This window comes from Pristis pectinata, chromosome 5 (genome assembly GCF_009764475.1).
Source record: "Pristis pectinata isolate sPriPec2 chromosome 5, sPriPec2.1.pri, whole genome shotgun sequence".
NCBI lineage: Eukaryota > Metazoa > Chordata > Chondrichthyes > Rhinopristiformes > Pristidae > Pristis > Pristis pectinata.
The window spans coordinates 78,637,952-78,658,703 of record NC_067409.1 but is presented as its reverse complement, the minus strand read 5'-3'; the positions used below and the strand labels follow the sequence as shown (position 1 = coordinate 78,658,703).

The window sequence follows — 20,752 nt, the reverse complement described above, 5'->3', positions numbered from 1 at the left end:
CCATACCTCCACAGTATTGTAATAAATGTTGTTAATGAGGGCCGTTTATTGTCTTCCCCTAATTAGTTACAATGGTACAGAATCAGGCTGCCCCATGCTCAATGGTCTTAAAGTGTCAGTGAATGCTCCATTGTTTAACTGAGTATTATTGCACTAGTATCTATAGAAGTGATTGCTTGTCAATTTTCAAAGCAACGCTCTTAAGTGGCCTCCCCTGCCAAAACTGGCAGCCTGTGTTCTTCAGAGACAATGGTGTCTGATTACTGCAGGGAGGTTACATTGTAAACAAGTATTTTTCCAGGCTGCTTCTTGTTTGAATTTAATAATATTTATGGGAGCTCATTTGTATGTATGGGTGTCCATAAGTCGGTGTCTGTAACTGAGGAGGGTGAGTACAGCAAATCAAGCTGCACTGCTGGACTCCACAATGAGTCCCAAGTCACGCTGCAGTCAGGAAAATCTTAGCATCATCAAGCAAGTTTATGGCTTTCACATTTGCATGGACGGCTGGTATTTCCCATTAAGTTCAGGCCTATTTATTTTGTGCTTCATAGACTATATCTGTGTGACTTTTTCTTAAAGTTTGTGTTACTGTATTCAGCTGCTATTGGCAGCTAAATCTTAAACCCAGAGAACTGGCCCTGACCTGTGAGAACTGCCCCTGTAGAAATCAAACCAGTAAAACTAGTGTAGCAACAACAGGTAATGTGGGACATTGATACTATCTTTCCGTTGTTTTGCCAACATTTAAGTTAAAACCTGCAAATTTGTAACAGCATGCTCATCTTGTTTAATGTTGCCAATGTTGCAGATTTTTTTTGAAAACTCCAAGAATTAAATATTAAACTCCAAGGCACTAGTGCAAGCAACCTAGAAGAAAAATGTCATTAAGATTAGAAAAATTATTCATTTTTTTCCTTGAGCTCTTTTGATTAAGAGATAGAGAAAGAAGACATTTGACTGGATGATCAGGAATTCATATGGCGAAACTTGCGAGAATGCATGTAAACAGACATGGTAACTTTTTATCCAGTCTGAACTGGATTTATTAATTTTGTCTGTAGTGGAGGCCAAGGGTTGTCGTGTAGATGTTCTTCAAACTCTGCTAGTAATACATCTGTGTGGATTTTGAATAAGGAATATTTTGTGGAAAGTGTGATTCTCCAATTATAATTTTTTTTAATTGTTCTTAATTTGTGGGCTTTGCTTGTGAGGTTGCCATCTATCATTCGAGTGCCTCTGATGGTGGATAACCAATTGTGTTAGACAACCCCTCATCAGGATAATGATTCCAATTGATAAGATCTTCAATGGTGCAGAATGGAATTAGGTAAGTCATGATGGCCTTTCCAAAGCTTGGTAGGGACTGTAACCCTGCCGGTTTGTGTTATTTCTAATGAATCTTTAACAGATGCATATTCTCCTTTGGAAACATTAGGTCAAAGTAACCTTCATGACCACAATGCATATTCAGCATTTTTTTGTTCGCTCAATGGATGTGCAGAAGACTGGCTAGGATTTACTCTCCATCTATAATTGCCCCCTGAACTAACTTGCTCAGGGGTCAGTTATGACTTCTTCACATTGAGTCACACGTGGGCCAGACCTGGTACTGGTAGCACAATTGTGTTCGGTTCTGGTCGCCTCATTATAGAAAGGATGTGGAAGCTTTAGAGAGGGTGCAGAGGAGACTTACCAGGATTCTGCCTGGATTGGAGATCATGTCTTATGAGGATAGGTTGAGTGAGCTAGAGCTTTTCTCTTTGGAGAGGAGGAGGACGAAAGGTGACTTGATAGAGGTGTACAAGATGATAAGAGGCATAGATCAAGTGGACAGTCAGAGACTTTTTCCCAGTGCGACAATGGATAACATGAGGGGACATAATTTTAAGGTGATTGGAGGAAGGTATAAGGAGGATGTCAGGGGTAAGTTTTTTTACACAGAGAGTGGTGGGTGCATGGAATGCAGGGGCAGACACATTAGGGAGATTTAAGAGACTCTTAGCTAGACACATGAATGATAGAAAAATAGGGGGCTATGTGGGAGGGAAGGGTTAGATAGATCTTAGAGCAGGATAAAATGTTGGCACAACATTGTGGGCCGAAGGGCCTGTACTGTGCTGTAGTGTTCTATTTTCTATGTAGCTGATTATCTTCCCTGAAGGAAGAGAGGGAACCACTTTTATTTGTGACAGTTCAGTCAGTACGTGGCTACCATTACCGATTCTGATTGGTGGGGATTAAATCCAATTTGTAGTAGTTGCGTGGAGTTTCTACCAGTCTCCCGCTTGAGTTACAGAGGGAGTGTAGCGTGAGAGCACATGGCTGTCACGTGATCGTAATGACACTGACCCCGCTGGTTAGAGGACAGCATTGCTCTTTGGATTGGAAGTGGCACCACTGTCAATCAAGGTGTGGCTTCACCCCACCCATCAGGTGTGGGCATAGGGATTGGCTGTGGCAGGCACCTTTGTCCTTGGCCTCCAAACCACTGGCCTGTCTAAATCATCTGGCTAGGCTCCACCCACCCTCCTAGCACTATAAAGAGTGTTGCAATCCCCTGGTCTCTCTCGACTGCCCCAGGAGTAGTGAGACAACGCTGCAGAGACCACTGGTAAGAGTGGGCATCACCACGTGGTTTGGGGGCGTCTAAGTCAGAATCCAGGGAGTGTTAGGGCCAATGCTTGTTCGGTCAAGGTATTCAGGCATTGAAGTGTTAGCCCTTAATAAGCTGTACCTTGTTTATTGTGTGCTTTTGTGTGTGTATCTCATCCTCGTTGTGATCCCCCCTCACATCTGTGGTCTCCTGCGTGTGTGTGAGTGTGCATCTGTTCCTATTCATTCTGTCCCCGCGTTTGCCTTTGTGATTAAACTACTTTTTAAATTACAAAGACTGTGTCCAGAGTTCCTCTACCTTTAAGATTCCAAAAGAACCGTTTCACACAACAGGGAGACACATATGAAATTCCAGGGCCATTGGGAGTGAATTTCTTGCTCCCTTTCAGTTGTAACTCGGAGGAAAGTGTGGTCAGAAACCTACATATCCAGTAAGGTTGCAGCAGAAGTGCTGGAGCAGCTCTGAAGAAATTCACATCCACTGTCTCAAGAGAGTTGTTGATACATCAGCTGAAGGCAAGGTAATGATTGAATCATTGCAGGTAATATTGAGTGATATTTTATCTTAAGCATAGTGAAAGTTAAGTTAATAATTGTCAAGGAAGGCTTGCCTATGATAGTCTTATGCCTCTGTGTTGCAAAAGCATTCATTAAAAGTTCAACAAAAATTCATCATTAATGTAGTGCTATTGTTTTCACATCTTGCAGGTAAATGTAGAAGGTTTGTGGAAAATTATCAAGCATAGATTTGGCATCAGAAACCATTACTGTTACAAACTGGCCTCTCATTAGCAATTGGACATTGTGATCCCACTTACAGGGATAATCTTCAGTCCTGTCCAATCACTTGACTTCACTGAACTGATTCCTATTTACCAGCAGAATGATACATAGATTTATACACAGAACAGTACAGCACAGCACAGGAATAGGCCTTTGGCCCACAATATCTGTGCTGACCATGATCAGGGTCAGAATCAGGTTTATTATCACTGACATATGTCGTGAAATTTGTTTGTTTTGCGGCAGCAGTACAGTGCAATACATAAAAATTACTATAAGTTACCCAAAAATAAATAATGCAATAAAGGAATAATGAGGTAGTGTCCATGGACAGTCCAGAAATCTGATGGAGGAGGGAAAGAAGCTGTTCCTAAAACATTGTGTGTGGGTCTTCAGGCTCCTGTACCTCTTGTAATGAGAAGGGAGCACATCCCAGATGGTGAGAGTACATAATGATGGATGCCGCCTTCTTGAGGCACTGCCTCTTAAAGATGTCCTCAATGGTGGGGGTTGTGCCTGTGATGAGGCTGGCTGAGTCTACAGCCCAAATGCCAAATGAAACTAATCCCATCTGCCTGCACTCCAGGATGTGCTCTAATATTTGGTCCCTAAACTGTCATTACTGGAACACCATCACAAATGTTCCTCAAGTTGAATTTCTGTGTTGAACAAATTAGTTGTGTTTGGTTCAAGATCTGTTTATACACCTGGAGTGAGTTGGTAGGTAGCTTCTCCAGTCTACTTAGCTTTCACGTGAACACAGATTTTGCATACAAAACTTGAAATGCCACCAGCAATTGTTGGAATGTATTTGTGACAGTGTGGAATTGTCTGTTGTATATTTCATAGAGTCAAGAGAAATACAGCATGGAGACAGAGCCTCTGGTCTACCAAGTCTGTGCTGATGGTGCACTAATTCTACATTAATCCTTTTATTATTCTCCCTACATTCTCAACAACTCCCTCCAGATTCTATTACTCCCCTACACATTAGGGGCAATTTTACAATGGCCTATTAACCTACCAAGCTGCACGTCCTCGGGATGTGAGAGGAAACTGGAGCACCTGGAGGAAGCCCACATGGTCATAGGGAGAACGTTTGAGCTCCACGCAGACAGCACCTGAGGTCAGGATGGAACCTGGGTCTCTGGTGCTGTGAGGCATAGGCTCTACTAGCTGCTCCACTGTGGCACACCAAGTCTATCCATGCTCCCAACAACCAGGAGTATCTAGTTTGTGACACTAGAGCACAAATTAGCTTCCTCTCTGTGTTGGAACACAAAGCAAACAATTTCACTTTTGATGATACTATTTCATTCAAGGTAACAGTTTATTCTTCAGGCAATGTAATGCCAATTTGAAACATATCAGCAAAGGAGGATTGAGGTATTGAAAAGGAAAGTAGAAAATTAAACTTATCTAGTGAGAAAAATCAAAGCAAACTGTGAAAGCTTCATTGGATGTGTGAAAAGTAAAAGATTAGCAGAAGTTAATGTGGGGCCCTTACTGAGACTGGAGAAATTGCATTGGCCAATGCGGAAAGGGCAGAGATTGTACAAAAAAATATCTTCACAGGAAAAAAGTACAAAGATTCCAAGAAAGAGGAGGATAACAGGTCTAGAATGCATGCGGAACTGAAAGAAATTAACATTAGCTTAAAAGAAAGCAATGAGGATAGTAATGTGACTGAAAGCTGCTAAATCCCCAGGAGCTGATGGCCTGCATTCCAAGGTTTAGAAAGAGGTAGCTATGGAGATAGTGAATGCACTGGCTGCCATCTTCCAAATTTCCATAGATTATAGGATGGTTCCCACAGGAAGGTAGCAATTACAATCCCACTATTTAAGGAAGGAGAGAGAAAATGGGACTGCAGAACAATTAGCCTGACATTAATAGTAGGATCCCAGAATTTAATATTAAGGAAGCAGTAATACATCACTTAGAATAATGGTGTTGAGCAGAGTCAGCATGGATTGATGAAAGGGAAATTATGTCTGACAAGTTTATTAGACTTTTTTAGATTGTAACAGGCAGAGTGGGTAAATAGTAACTTAGTGGATGTGGCATATCTAGACTTTTAGAAAGCTTTCAATAAAATGGCATAGAAATCATTAAACAAATTTAGAGCACATGAAATTGAGGGTAATAATGATGTGGATTGAAGATTGGTTAATAGACACAAAATTATTGATAAACTTTTGTTATTTTTGATTCGCAGGCTGTGACAATGGGCTGCCCCAGGGAATCAAACCTGTAGCCCCAACAATTCACAATCTAAATCAGTGATTTAAATGGAGGTGGGGGTTGCAAATGTAATATACTCAGCTGGGTGGTGATAAGTGGTATGAGGAGGATGCACAGAGGCTTCAGGGGGATCGGAACAGGCTAGGTGAAAGACTGAAGATTGGAAGATGGATATAATGTGGAAAAATGTGAGATCATCCACTTTGAAGAAAAAAGAGAAAAGCAGTATTTTTTTAAATATTTAGAGACTGAAAAATGTTGGTACTCGGAGGGATCTATGTGTCCTTATACATAACTTATTGAAAGTTGATATGCAGACACCACCAGTAATTTGGAAGGCAAGCAATATGCTGACCTTTATTGCAAAAAGATTGGAGCACATGAATAAGGATGTCTTCCTGCAGTCATATGGGGTCCTGGTAAAAGTGCATCTGGAATATTATGCACAGTTCTAGTCTGTTTACAGAGGAAGGATTTTCTTGTGACAGATGGAATGTAATTCATTCCCAGAATGGACATGTGGTTCTGCGAGGAGAGATTATGCAGAATGGGTTGATACTCTTAGAGTTTAGAAGTATGAGAGGTGATCTAATTGAAAAGAGAAAAATTCATACACAGCATGACAGAAGAGTTGCAAGAATGAAATGTTCCTACTTGAGGTGTCTAGAACCAAAAGTTAGATTTAGCGCTCAGCCAATTCGGGACTGAAATGAGAAGCTTCCAAGGGGGTTGTGTAGGTTTAGCTGTGGAGCATGTTTATGGCAGATCTGTAGATAATAAGGGAATCAAGGATTATGGGATTAGTGCAGGGTATTAATGCTGAGGTAAAAATCAGCCATGAATCTTACTGAATAGTGGAGCAGGTGTGAAGGGTCAAATAGCCTACTCCTACTCCTGCTTCTGTTTCATAGGTTCCTTTTTTCACTGATGGCTGATAAAAATATATTGTTTCAAAGGGGAGATTACATACATTTGAGTAAATGCAATGTTAATTCTGTTTCACATGAGGTCGTGAATATACAGTTGAAGTGGAATAACCTGCTGACTAGTAGAACAGATCTAATTTTTAGACGTTCTTACATTTATGGATCAAAAATAGTTGTTTTAAGAGTTTAAAATAAAAGTACTTCAGAAATAGTTTATTTTGGGTTGCTAGGGAATGATTAAAACTTAGTTATCAGTATTAAACAACAACAATATAGGGAAATAATTCATTATCAGCCATTGAAACCTCACACTGAATGGTATCGTTGTTTGTAAGTCTTGACTGATTATTTACTGTGTATAACGTAAGTCTGTTCTCTGTTTTATCTCTTTTATCGTTTCTCCAGTTTTGAGTCCTATGCTCTCCCTGGTTTACCCCTTCAGTTTTCATTCTGCCTGCCTTACCTGTTAAGGAGGATTACTTTACTGAACTTTGCTGGCTTACAATTGCCCAAAAAGATGCTGCTGGGCCTTTCTCGAACCAAGTGGAGTTTATTGTCATATGCACAGGTACATGTATGCACAGGTGCAATGAAAAAACTTAGTTGCAGCAGCATCACAGGCACATAGCATCTTATAAGCAGCATTCACAAGAAAAACATAAATTATACACAATTTTTACAAGAAAATTGTAAAAATTTCTTGTAAATTTTTACAATTTAAATTGTAATTAGAACAAAAAAAAGCCATTTTAGTTCAAAGTGATTAGAGTGGTTGTAGTGGTGATTAGGGTTTGTCAAATGGTTCAAGAACCAAATGGTTGAAGGGAAGTAGCTGCCTTGAACCTGGTGGTGTGGGACTTCTGTACCTCTTGCCTGATGGTGGCTGCAAAAAGATGGCATGGCCCAGATGGTGGGGATCTTTGATGATGGATGTTGTCTTCTTGAGGCAGTGCCTCCTGTAGATACTACCATTGGTGGGGAGGGATCACAGAAATGTAGAGACAGAGGAAATATGAGGATGAGGCAGCCACTTAGCTCATCAGGATTTGCTATTCCATTCCACGTGATCATGGCTGATCATCCACTTTTGCACTCTGTTCCTGCCTTCTCCTTGTATCCCTTGATCTCTTCATAAGTAAGAAAAATATCTACTCCCTCTTGAATATATTTAATGTGTTACGGACTCAGTGAATGTCCCTTTAAGATAGAGTGTGAGTGTGTGTGTGTGTGTGTGTGTGTGTGTGTGTGTGTGTGTGTGTGTGTGTGTGTGTGTGTGTGTGTGTGTGTGTGTGTGTGTGTGGTGCTTACGTCAATAGAAGATAAAGGACGTAATGACGTTGTTGAAGAAGTCAGAAGGAGAGAGAGAGAGAGAGAAGGGAGAGAGACACCAGCCTGCCAGAGAAACAATAACTGTGTCTGCCACTGAAATCCATGTATGGAAATTGGAAGTAATCCAGTGGAGTTCACTTTGTTGCTGACCTGTAGAAGGAAACAGGTATTTGTGTGTGGACGACCACGATTCGGATGCTTTTTGGGGTGAGGAAGTCACTACTGAGTAAACACTGAAGTGTCGTTTGGGTTCCATCGTGGAACATTTGGATTTCGTATTTACTCTCTCTATGTTTCTCTACATCTACGTCTTATCTTCAGACAACGGTGGTTGTTGAAGAAGCCTTTGCTCATGTTTCACCTTATGGCTTGTGGAACTGAACTTCAAGAACCATTCCTGAACTTGGAGTTTGGGACCTTGCCACACACACACGAAGAGTTTCGTTTTTGGGGTTAACGTTCAAGGTTTCACATTTTTGAATTCTAACATACTAACATTTTTACTTTTATTTTACGTATGGTCATAAGTAGTGATTAATAAAATAGTTTTTAACACTGAATCATGCTCAGTGTGTTTCTTTTGTTGCTGGTTCGTGACAAATGATTTGGTCTCCGCTGCCTTCTGCAGTTGAGAATTTCACTGCTTCACCTTATAATGACTGCAGATTTCTTCCTTGGAAGATGTTGGAAATGAGTTAGGTTTCTATTACAATCTGACAAACTTGGGGTTGATCTTTAGATGTGTATGGTTATTTAAAATATTCTAAAATTGTATTGTAATTGTATTTCATGGATTTCTAAGCATAGGAACAGGCAAGTTGATCCATTTTGGTTTGTCCCTGCTGCACAAGCCATCTCTCACTTTAACTCTTCTCATCTTATCAATTTATTCATTTCTTTTATCCTTGTGCATATATTTGGTTTACCTCTGAAGGGTATCAGTGCTACTTGCCTCAACCGCTCCATGCGATTATTATTCTGAATTCACACTACCTTGAGTAAAACATCTATTGAGTTACTTTAATTTATTAATGACTATCTTCCATTTGTGACTCTGATTATGAATTCTGCATGACTGGAAGCTGCCTCTTAATGTTTAACTTATGAAAAGCTTTTAAAATCTTAAAAGGCTTTATTTTATCAGTTGTCTCATTCCCAAATCCTTGTGGAGTTTGAATTACCATGAATTATTAATGTTTCCCATTATATTCTAATCCATTAACATTACGTAAAAACACTTCAAATATCCAATAGATTTGCCCCTAAGTATGAATGTTACCACGTCTTAGCGTCTTTGAAATTCTGCTTCAGTTTCTGTAGGTCTTCATTCAGTGCTCTTAATTATATGGTTGCAATCCATGCCATTTCCTATTTCAGTTTTATGTATCTGTCCCTCCTTTTTATTCCTTCCCTTATTTAGTTAAAAATAATAAGCACACCAAACAGAAATAGAAATAAAGTATCCTAAAAATAAAAATGACAGGAAAATATTACTCTGTGGATTTAGTTAAAAGCTCAGCAACATATAAAGACAATCTGCTTTAGTGTAGAGAAACATCTGCCCTTGATTGACTCACACCCATGCGATGCAACTCTTCATGATTTTGGGTCATTCCTGCTTAGATAAACTGTAGAAGGAAAATATGAAGAAATGGGAAGGTTCTGTAACAGAACTTACAAATAATATTGATTTCATTCTTTTCTTTTCCTTGCTCCCACAGATGATGAGTAATCGTGCTTATATTTTGGCCTCTAAACTTAGTGAAACTCGGGGTATTCCACAGAGATATGCAGAAATCATCAAGAAGCATTTCAACATCACCTACATGGAGGAATTTCTGAGAAACGAAGAAGAGTTTCGAAATAAGATCCAGGTCCTTTTTGTGTGGGAATATTGTCCCACAGTAGATGAAAAACTTCTGAAATCACTGCCTCTTCTGAAAGCAGTTGTAAACTGTGGTGTTGGTGTGGACCATCTTGACCTTCCTTTAATCTTCAGTTTTGGGGTGAAGGTCACCAACACTCCTCATGTGGTGGATGCTGCTACTGCTGATATAGGCATGGCTTTAATGTTGGCATCTGCCAGGAATATATTGGAAGGTAGGATGGGGATTCAAAATGTTCCTGCAAAATGAGCAATAACTAATTTTGTGAATGGGTAAAATATTGCAGCACAGAAAAAGGCTAGTCTTGTTCCACCCTTCTATATCTCTTTTTAAAATAGCGGTCCTACTATTTTAATGAATTATTGGATTCCACATCATCAACAATAGGCGATGAAGAAATCTACATTCTAACATCCTTCTTTGTAATTCAACAAGTCTAATAACTGTTGCCTTAAGTACTTGCCATCTTTTAAACATTGAACGTGCTGGAAACACTCAGCAGGTCAGCTGGATCTTTGGGAAGAGAATCTGATATTGGCTCAGCTTATTTGTTCTTTCTTTTTCTTTTGTTTTGCTTCTGGGAATGACGACACGCCCAGCCTGACCTGTTGGGCTTGTCTTCATGCTCTGCATTTCACAACCCCCACATTCTTCTATGTACTTGCCCCGTAAATGCTCCCATTCACTCGTTGACCAGATAATCTTGTTCGCAGCTTATCCCCATGGTCACCCCTGGTTTTATCCAATCAGAGACATCCCCCCCCACCTCTCCTACTCTACCTTCAGCTTAACAAGTTTCTTTTGTTTCCTTCCCAGTTCTGACGAAGGGTCTTCAACCTGAAACATTGACTCGGGTTCATTTCCCACAAATGTGGCCTGAACTGCTGAGTGTTTTCAGCATTTTCTGTGTATGTATTTTAGATTTCCAGCATCTGCAATTTTAACATCTTCTGTCCAATAGCGATAACTATTACTGTTTACCTTCTAGAATCGTACAGCATGGAAACAGGACATTTGACCCAACACGTCCATACCAACCAGTGGGCACCTTGCGATATTAACCCCATCTCCCAGCACTTGATCCATAGTTCTCGATGCCTAAGTGATTCAAGTGTTCATCTTGACACTTCTTAAATGCTGTCAATGATCCAACTTCAAACACTCTCTCAGACAGTTCACTCCAGGTGAAGAACATCCCCCTCAGATCCCCTCTAAATCTCTTCCTCCTTACCTTATGCAAAACTATATTCTCTAGTTTTATCTACCTCTGATATGGGGAAAAGTTTCCTACAGTCTATACTATCTATACCCCTCTTAATTTTATGTACCTCAGTCATGTCCCTGCTGTTCCAGGGAGAAAATACCTATCTTCCCTGTCTCTCCTCACAACTGAATTACTCCATCCCAGGCCACATCCTGTGAATTACCTCTGCACCCTCTCCAGTACTATCACATCCTTCTTATATCTTTGTGGCCAGAAGTGCCCAGAGTACTCCAGCTGAGGTCTGGCCAAGGTTTAATAAAGTTGGAGCATAACCTCCCTGTATTGAGTACTCCAACTAATGAAGGCCAGTATGTCATATGCCTTCCAAACCGCATTGTCTATCTGCATTACCACCTTCAGGGATCTATGGACTTGTACTCCAAGATCCCACTGATCCTCAATACTCCCTAAGACCTGACCATTTAGGGTGTATGTCAAGCCTCATTAATGCTCCCAGAATGCATCACTGCACAATTGTCTGGATTGAACTCCTTATCCATGGTAAGGCCAGAGAAGGAAAGGTCTTTGTGCACGGGAAAGCGTATCTGGCCATTCTCTGGTGCTTGGTATCTTGGGCATCGTGTGCAATTGCTGTAGGGATGGACCCTGAATAAGCATTGAGCACCCATCCTCCGACCCCACATCATCATTCTGACACCTACTGAGGCAGCAAAAAATTACCAGGTCTGCAAGCTTCAAAGATTGCTTCAGTACCTTAGACTTGATCAATTTATGGAGATAAATCAGTTACTGTGCTACATCTTGAATGGGAACTTTTATGTAACAAAGCTATTACTTAAAGAACATAGAACAGTACAGCACAGTACAGGCCCTTCAGCTCACGATGTTGTGCCAAACTATGTGAACAACTCCTTCGTGATCAATCTAACCCTTCCCTCCTGCACAGCCCATAACTCTCCATTGTTCTTACTTCCATGTGCCTATCTAAGAGCCTTTTAAATGTCCTTATTGTTTCAGCCTCTACAACCACCCCTGGCAGTGCATTCCAGGCACCCACCACTCTGTGTAAAGAACCTACCTCTGATATCTCCCCTGAACATTCCTCCTCTGACCTTAAACAGATGTCCTCTGGTATTGGATATTGCCACCCTGGGGAAATGGTGCTGGCTGTCCACTCTATCTATGCCCCTCATAATCTTTTACACCTCCAAGTCGTCTCTTATCCTACGTCGCTCCAAAGAGAAAAACCTTAGCTCGCTCAACCTTTCCCTTTAAGACATGTTCTCTAATCCAGGCAGCATCCTGGTAAATCTCCTCTACCCTCTCTAAAGCTTCCACATCCTTCCTATAATGAGGTGACCAGAACTGAATACAATACTCCAAGTGTGGTCTAACCAGAGTTCTATAGAGCTGCAACATTACTTCGTGGTTCTTGAACTCAATCCCTGGACTAATGAAGGCCAACACACCATATGCCTGCTTAACCAACCTATCAACTTGTGTGGTAACTTTGAGGGATCTATGGACCTGGACCCCAAGATCCCTCTGTTCCTCCACACTGCTCAGAGTCCTGCCATTAACTTTGTATTCCACCTTCATGTTCGTTCTTCCAAAATTTATCACTTCACACTTTTCTGAATTGAACTCCATCTGCCACTTCTCCGCCCAACTCTGCATCCTCTCTATATCCTGTTGCAACCTACGACAAACTTCTACACTATCCACAACCCCTCTAACCTTCGTGTCATCCGCAAACTTACTAACCCTTCCCTCCACTTCCTCATCCAAGTCATTTATAAAAATCACAAAGAGTAGGGGTCCCAGAACAGATCCCTGTGGAACGCCACCAGTCATCAACCTCCAGGCAGAATATTCTCCATCTACTACAACCTTCTGACTTCTGTGGGCAAGCCAGTTCCAAATCCACACAGCCAAGTCTCCATGGATCCCATGCCTTATGACTTTCTGGATGAGCCTACTATGGGGAACCTTGTCAAACGCTTTACTAAAGTCCATGTACACCATATCCACCACTCTACCTTTATCTATTTGTTTTGTCACCTCCTCGAAAAACTAAATTAGGCTTGTGAGGCACGACCTGCCCTCACAAAGCCATTGCTGACTATCCCTAATAAGACTATGCTTCTCCAAATGCTTGTAAATTCTGTCCCTAATAATCCTCTCCAATAGCTTGCCCACCACTGGTCTATAATTCCCAGGATTATTCCTATTACCTTTCTTGAACAATGGAACAAGACTTGCCATCTTCCAATCCTCTAGTACCACTCCTGTGGCCAGGAAGGATGCAAATATCATCATCAATGCCCCAGCAATCTCTTCCCTCGCCTCCTGTAGTAACCTGGGGTATATCCCATCCAGTCTCGGGGATCTATCCTAATGTTTTTCAGAAGCTCCAACACTACCTCTTTCTTAACCTCAACATGCCTGTTCTACACTGACCTCACATACGTCAAAGTCCCTCTCCCTAATGAACACTCATTAAGGACCTTCCCTACCTCTAGGCACGTTTCCCCCTTTATCCCTGAGCAGTCCTACCCTCTAGTCATCCTCCTGTTCCTCATGTACGTGTGGAATGTCTTGGGGTTTTCCTTAATTCTACTCACCAAGGCCTCACGTCCCCTTCTAGCTCTCCTAAGTCCCTTCTTAAGCTCCTTCCTGGCTACCTTCTAATTCTCAAGAGCCCTGTCTGATTTTTGTTTCCTAAACCTTAAGTATGCTTCCTTCTTCCTCTTGACTAAATACTTCACCTCTCTTGTCAACCGTCGTTCCTTTACCATACCATCCTTTCCCCATCTCAATAGGACAAACCTATCGTGAGCCCCATGCAAGTGTTCCCTAAAAAGCCTCCACACTTCTGTGCATTTCCGTGAGAACATCTGTTCCCAAGTTACACTCCCAAGATCCTGTCTAATACCGTCGTAATTAGCCCTCCCCCAATTAAAAATGTTCCCATATCATCTGCTCCTATCCCTGTTCATGGCTATGCGAAAGGTCAGGGAGTTATTGTCACTATCTTCGAAATGCTCACCCACTGAGAGGTCTATCACTTGACCAGATTCATTGCCTAGTACTAGATCCAGTATGGCCTTTCCTCTACTCGGTCTGTCCACATACTGTGTCAGGAATCCTTCCTGGATACACCTAACAAGTTCTGCCCCACCTAAACCTTTTGCACTAAGGAGGTGCCAATCAATATTAGGGATGCTGAAAAGTCTCCCATGACAACAACCCTGTTATTTTTTCACCTTTCCAAAATGTGCCTACTTATCTGCTCCTCAGTGTCCTGGTGGCTACTGGGGGGCCTATAGAATACTCCCAAAAGAGTGATCGCTCCCTTCCTGTTTCTAACTTCCACCCACACTGACTCAGTAGACAATCCCTCCACGATGTCTTCCCTTTCTGCAGTTGTGATACCATCCCTGATTAGCAATGCCACTCCACCACCCCCCCCCCCAACTCTTTTACCTCCTTCCTGTCCCTTTTGAAACATCTAAACCCTGGAACATCAAGTAGCCAAGCCTGTCTTTGCGACAGCCAAGTCTCTGTAATGGCCACATCGTAATTCCACATACTGATCCCTGCTCTGAGTTCATCACAATTATTCTTAACACTTCTCGCATTAAAGTAAAGACATTTCAACCCATCCAACTGACTGCGTTTATGGCCTATCCACTGTCTATCCTTCCTCACAGTCTCTCCACTTAATGCATCTACCTTTACACCAAATGCTCCATCATCTGACCTAACACTGTTTCCCATCCCCCTGCCAACCTAGCTTAAACCCTCCCCAACAGCTCTAGCAAACCTGCCACAAGGATATTAGTCCCTCTCGAGTTCAGGTGTAACCCGTCCCTTTTGTACAGGTTTTACTTTCCCCAGAAGAGATCCCAGTGATCCACAAATCTGAAACCCTGCCCCCTGCATCAACTCTTCAGCCAGCATTTGTCTGCCATATCTTCCTATTCTTACCCTCACTGGTGCGTGGCACAGGCAGCAATCCAGAGATTACCATCCTTGAGGTCCTGTTTTTTAGCTTCCTCCCTAATTCCCTTTATTCCCTCTTCAGGACCTCACCTTGTGGAATAAAACGGAAAATGTACATACTCGGTAGTTCAGGCAGAATCTGCAGAGAGAGAAATGGTTAACATTTCAGAGGAATAAGCATTCATCAATACTGTTTAAAGTTCAAGTTTTCTGTTGATAAAACTGTGGATTTCTCTCCAGTTATTGCCTGACCTGTTTTTGCAGCTTTTTCTGTTTTCCTTTCTCCAACTTACTTTCTCATGAACTGTTCAGCAAGGCCATTTTTAGTGAATGTTTTCCTGACTTTTGTCAAAACTTCAGCACAATGCAATTTGTTTTGAAAACATTCTCATTAGTCCTTGATTTCTCAACGAGAGCTTCATCTGTAATGCAGAGCCATGGATAAAACACAGCAGCAACATGCACTACAGTAACAGAGACCTATTGGGGGAGCTTGCATGGCTGAATTCCACACAGCATTGTCCAGAAGCAGAATTTAGGTTTAAGAACTGTACCTTGTGCAAATGAGGTAGCATACCTGCACTTGTGGCTTAATGGGCCATGGCAGGAGTGGAACTTAAGCCTCTTATGGTATTTCCATAGTAAATTGAAATTGAGTTTAAACTTGGTTTTCCCACAGTATAGATTTGTTGTTTAGAAGAAATAGTTTGCAGCTGTTAATCATCATAGACATGTGCTAAGCGTTTAAGTTAGTCATTGCAGCTACAGTAATTAATTAACTCCAAACAGTTCTGTTGAAGTTAAGGGTGAGACATTGCTAACCTCAATGTGAAACCTGCATAGCAACAAAGGCTCTGCTTTTCAATATCACACTAACATTGACCAGTTTTTACCTTTGTCCAAATTTCTAAAACTAAATCAGATTTTTCCCTATTCAATTCCGTAGATTCTCTGTAACAGGATCCAGCTTTTCTGATGGTTTGTTTGTTAAATGTTAGGTCACAGGATTGCAACTAAGATTGATACTAAGATTTATCCTATCAAATGGAATGGAGTGGAAGTGACAGGGGCGACTCTTGGAATCATTGGAATGGGACGGATTGGATACAAAGTTGCCCAAAGAGCCAGAGGATTTGATATGAAAATTCTGTATCATAACAGAAATAGGAGGTAGGTTTTCTGAGCAATATCATTTAATGTGCATTGAGATGCACCTGGACATATTGTGATAAGAACATACTGGGAGCTCAATTCATCTTTAATCCTCCTTTTTAAGCTTACTTATGTTGGGCAACAGTGAAATCTTTGATTTCTGCACTAAGCTAGTGATTTTTTAGGAATGTACTTAAGGCCTTTGTTAATTTTGCATGACGTATCAATGTTAATTTTAATAATGTCAACATTTAAAAATAATTGCAACAAAATAACTATATATGATTTCAAAGAAATAGTTGGAAGGGTAACAAATTCAAACTATTTAGATATCTTTGGGTCAGTGGACTAAATGTGTTTACTGAGGATTAGTATAATAAAATTAATGTGCAAATGAAGAATTCTTGCACATGTAGCATCATGCCACATCTTCAAGACACTTTTTATGTAAGGAACAAGGTGAGTTAATTGCAAACACAAGTTCCACAAACAACAAAGTAAAAAAAAATGGTGCTGTGTTTGGGGCATAGTTTGAGGGAAGAATGTTGGCCAAGGCATCTGGAGAATATCCTGTTTTCAAGTATTGCAGTGGAATATTTTATGCAAATCTAATCAAGCTGATTTAAGATCTTTGCATATCAACATGAAGGAGAGTAGTTCTGTGCTGTCTGAACCATGATCTTCTGAATCAGAAATGAGACTGCTTCCAATTGAGAGTTTTGCTTTTATGGGATTGTGGCTCAGCCTACTGAGCAGCACAGTTTTGGCAGCTATACATGAAACATCAGCAGAATATGTGACCTCAGTGGAGAAAATATATTGCATCAGCAGAATGGAAGAATACAAATTAAATGATCTGTAAAATGTCAAGTGCTGTGTGACTTAAAAATAGTTTAGTTTTAAATGATCTGTTAAACGTTAAGTGCACTTGACTTAAAAGTAGTTCACTTTTAGCTTCCATTAAATATTAAAAAACATCTCTTACTTTGTAACCCTTTTATCAGTCTGAAAGCAAGAACTTATATCAGCTTTTTCAAAGATTCCTACAATAACATTCTTTTAATTTGGGATAGTTGATGCCTATTGAGTGCTATTTTATTCAAAATAATGTTGTTTTGTTTTTATAGTTTACTGCTCTTGACACAGTTCCTGGTTATTTATTTTTGATAATCAAAGTGTCTTGAAATTCATACAGCATGCAACCCACAGGACCAATAGCATGAAGTACAGTATATCAGCCCATTGTGACCTATGCTGTTTATTGCACCCTTTTGTTCTTTCTGTAGAGCATTTTATTTTTTTCTCCTTAAGCAACATATGTAATTTTTCTGAAATATATTATACTTCCACCATCATTTCAAGCAATACATTCCAGACCCAAACAGGCTCCATAACCTTAATGTACCTCATGTCATCCTTGATCCTTTTGCAAATAACTCACATTTGTGTCTTCTGATTCACGGCCCTTCTAGCAATCTATTTTTCACTTTATTTACTCCATCAAATCTCCTCTTGACATATTTGCTCCACTAAGAATAATTTCAGTCTCCACAAACTGATTTCCTTCATCCCTGGTACAGAGTAGATTTCTTCTTTACCCTCTCTAAGGATTTGACGTAGGGTTCCCGCAACAGTCCAGATGACACCAAAGCTTATTTGCAAAGGTTTAGCAAAATCTCATCTGCTCTGTGCCTCTCTTAATTAAAATGAGGATTTCAAATATGTTTGTTAAAAGATTTCTCATCTTGACTTGCCACTTTCAAAGATTTGTATGCATGTACTCCCATATATCTCAGTTCCCGCACCCTCTTTAAAATTGTACCAATTCATAGAAATGCCTATTGGATACTTCGGCTAAATGAAACAAACTGTCAGCAGTGCAGTTAAAGTTAATCTGTTTTAGCACAGTTCTGTACCTAATTGTTTGTTAAAATTTGAGTTTGCTTGGAGATGATAAATAGATTCCAGAAGGTTTTGAAAAGTGATGATTTGATAAGCATTTTCTGTGGAGCAGTATATGTGGGCAGTGTACAGTACTTCCACGGAAGGTGCTGATTGCTGTAGCTGGCACACATCAACACATTGTAGAGGTGTTTGGGATGAACAGGCAGAGTGCATAGATTCTCAGATGTGGCAATGGAGCTCCTGGAGGAGGAGGTTCAGGAGACTAGGAAACTGTCTTACCATTCTTGTTCTCCTGTACCTCCCTGGTCCTGCTCTGGCTGGCCTTGGTTCCTCCCATTCCACATCCAAGCCCAGGAAGACACCCAGCAAAATGCCCATGAGCAGGCACTCCCTTTTTTTTAGGTGGTTCCCTCGTGTATCCAATGAGCTGGAGGAGAATAGTACTTGTTTTTTTTTAAGTTGTCTTCATAAAAGCTGCAGATTGAGATCCAGCGTTTGCATCTTTCTCAATGTGTCCAGCAATGTGACAGAAATTCAAGAGGGTCAGGGGGCAGAAGTGAGTGTAGTCGCAATTACTAAGGAGAAGGTGCTTGGGAAGCTGAAAGGTCTGAAGGTGGATGAGTCACTTGGACCAGATGGACTACACCCCAGGGTTCTGAAAGAGGTAGCTGAAGAGATTGTGGAGACATTAGTGGTGATCTTTCAAGAATCACTAGAGTCAGGAATGGTTCCAGAGGACTGGAAAATCGCAAATGTCACTCCACTCATTAAGAAGGGAGGGAGGCAAAAGAGGAAATTATAGGCCATTAGCCTGACTTCCGTTGTTGGTAAGATTTTAAGTCCATTATTAAGGATGAGATTTTGGGGTACTTGGAAGCATATGATAAAATAGGCTGAAGTCAGCATGGTTTCCTGAAGGGGAGATCTTGCCTGACAAATCTGTTGGAACTCTTTGAGAGAGTAACAGGCAGGATAAACAAAGGAGAGCCAAAGGATGTTGTTTACTTGAATTTTCAGAAGGCTTTTTACAAGGTGACACACATGAAGCTGAAAAACAAGATAGGAGCCCATGGTATTAAAGGAAAGGTACTAGCATGGATGGAAGATTGGCTGACTGGCAGAAGGCAAAGAGTGGGAATAAAGGGGGCCTTTTCTGGTTGGCTGCCAGTGACTAGTGGTGTTCTGCAGTGGTTGGTGTTGGGTCCACTACTTTTCACATTATATATTAATGATCTGGATGACGGAATTAATGGCTTTGTGGCCAAGTTTGCGGAAGATACAAAGATAGTTGGAGGGGCAGATAATGTTGAGGAAGCAGGGAGTCTGCAGAAGGACTTGGACAGGTTGGGAGAATGGGCAAAGAAGTGACAGATGGAATACAGCATAGGGATGTGTATGGTCATGCACTTTGGTAGAAGGAATAAAGGCGTAGACTGTTTTCTAAATGGGCAGCAAATTCAGAAATAAGAGGTGCAAAGGGATTTAGGAATCCTAGTGCAGGATTCCCTGAAGGCTAACTTGCATGGTTGAGTCGGTAATAAGGAAGGCAAATGCAATGTTAGCATTCATTTCGAGAGGACTAGAATATAAAAGCAAGGATGTAATGCTGAGGCTTTATAAGGTGTTGGTCAGACCACATTTAGAGTATTGTGGGCAATTCTGGGCCCCATATCTAAGGAAAGATGTGCTGGCATTGGAGAGGGTCCAGAGGAGGTTTGCAAGAATGGTCCCAGGGATGAAAGGGTTAATGTATGAGGAGTATTTAATGGCTCTGGGCCTGTACTCATTAGAGTTTAGAAGGATGAGGTGGGATCTCATACTGAATATTGAAAGGCCTGGTTAGAGTGGACGTGGAGAGGATTTTTCCAGTAGTGGGAGAGCCCAGGACCAGAGGGCACTTCTTCAGAATAAAAGGATGTCCCTTTAGAACTGAGCTCAGGAGGAATTTCTTTAGCCAGAGGGTGGTGAATCTGTGGAGTGGATTGCCACAGATGGCTGTGGAGGCCAAGTCATTGGGTATATTTAAAGTGGAGGCTGATAGATTCTTGATCAGTAAGGGCACAAAGGTTACAGGGAGAAGGCAGGAGAATGGGGTTGAGAGGGAAAAAAAAAATCAGCCATGATCGAATGGCAGAGCAGACTCGATGGACCGAATGGCCTAATTCTGCTCCTATGTCTTATGGTGTCCCAGAATATCATTCCAGTGCAATGGCCAAGAAAGGGTGTGTGTTCTTTTAAGTTGTGATGGAAATCAAAAGTCACTCATTCTACATTCAGCTGGTTCCACATCCTTCACTCTGTATAAAGAAATTATCCAAAGTACTTTAATTGAGATAAAAATGACTCCCTTAGATTCTGTTCATTTGTTTGGGACTCATTAATAATACAAGTCTTTAACAAAGGAGAAAAGGCCTGTAGACCATTTTGTCTGACGTTTCTTATAAGCAAAACCTGGGACTCCTTTGTTAACAATGTAATATTGGCACATAAATTTTAATATGACTATGCAGGGTCAGTATGTTTTGTGAAGGGAAAGTTGTGTTAGACAAATCTAGTATAGTTTTTTGAAGATATAACTGGAAGGACAGATAATGGTAAGTTGCAATCACATCAAAATTCTTTAAGTTTTGCAGGATATGCTTTGTTATGAGTTTCCTTAATGTGGATCAGGTACATAATAA

The 20,752-nt window shown here is 40.9% G+C and overlaps 1 protein-coding gene across 4 annotated transcripts in view; it reads left to right on the top strand.

Moving 5' to 3' along the window:
- Positions 1 to 2,591: 2,591 nt before the first annotated feature.
- The window catches only part of zgc:136493 (uncharacterized protein LOC692276 homolog), a 28,790-nt gene continuing 10,629 nt past the window's right edge, over positions 2,592 to 20,752 (top strand). The window contains exons 1-4 of one of the 4 annotated variants that reach the window (XM_052016915.1): positions 2,592 to 2,614; positions 3,006 to 3,158; positions 9,620 to 9,998; positions 16,013 to 16,184. In XM_052016915.1, coding sequence (XP_051872875.1) covers positions 3,141 to 3,158; positions 9,620 to 9,998; positions 16,013 to 16,184 — 569 coding nt within the window. In that variant the 5' untranslated portion in view covers positions 2,592 to 2,614; positions 3,006 to 3,140. Of the gene's footprint in view, positions 2,615 to 2,949; positions 3,159 to 9,619; positions 9,999 to 16,012; positions 16,185 to 20,752 lie in introns of all 4 variants that reach the window. The other 3 variants (XM_052016918.1, XM_052016916.1, XM_052016919.1) reach the window with 3 other exon arrangements.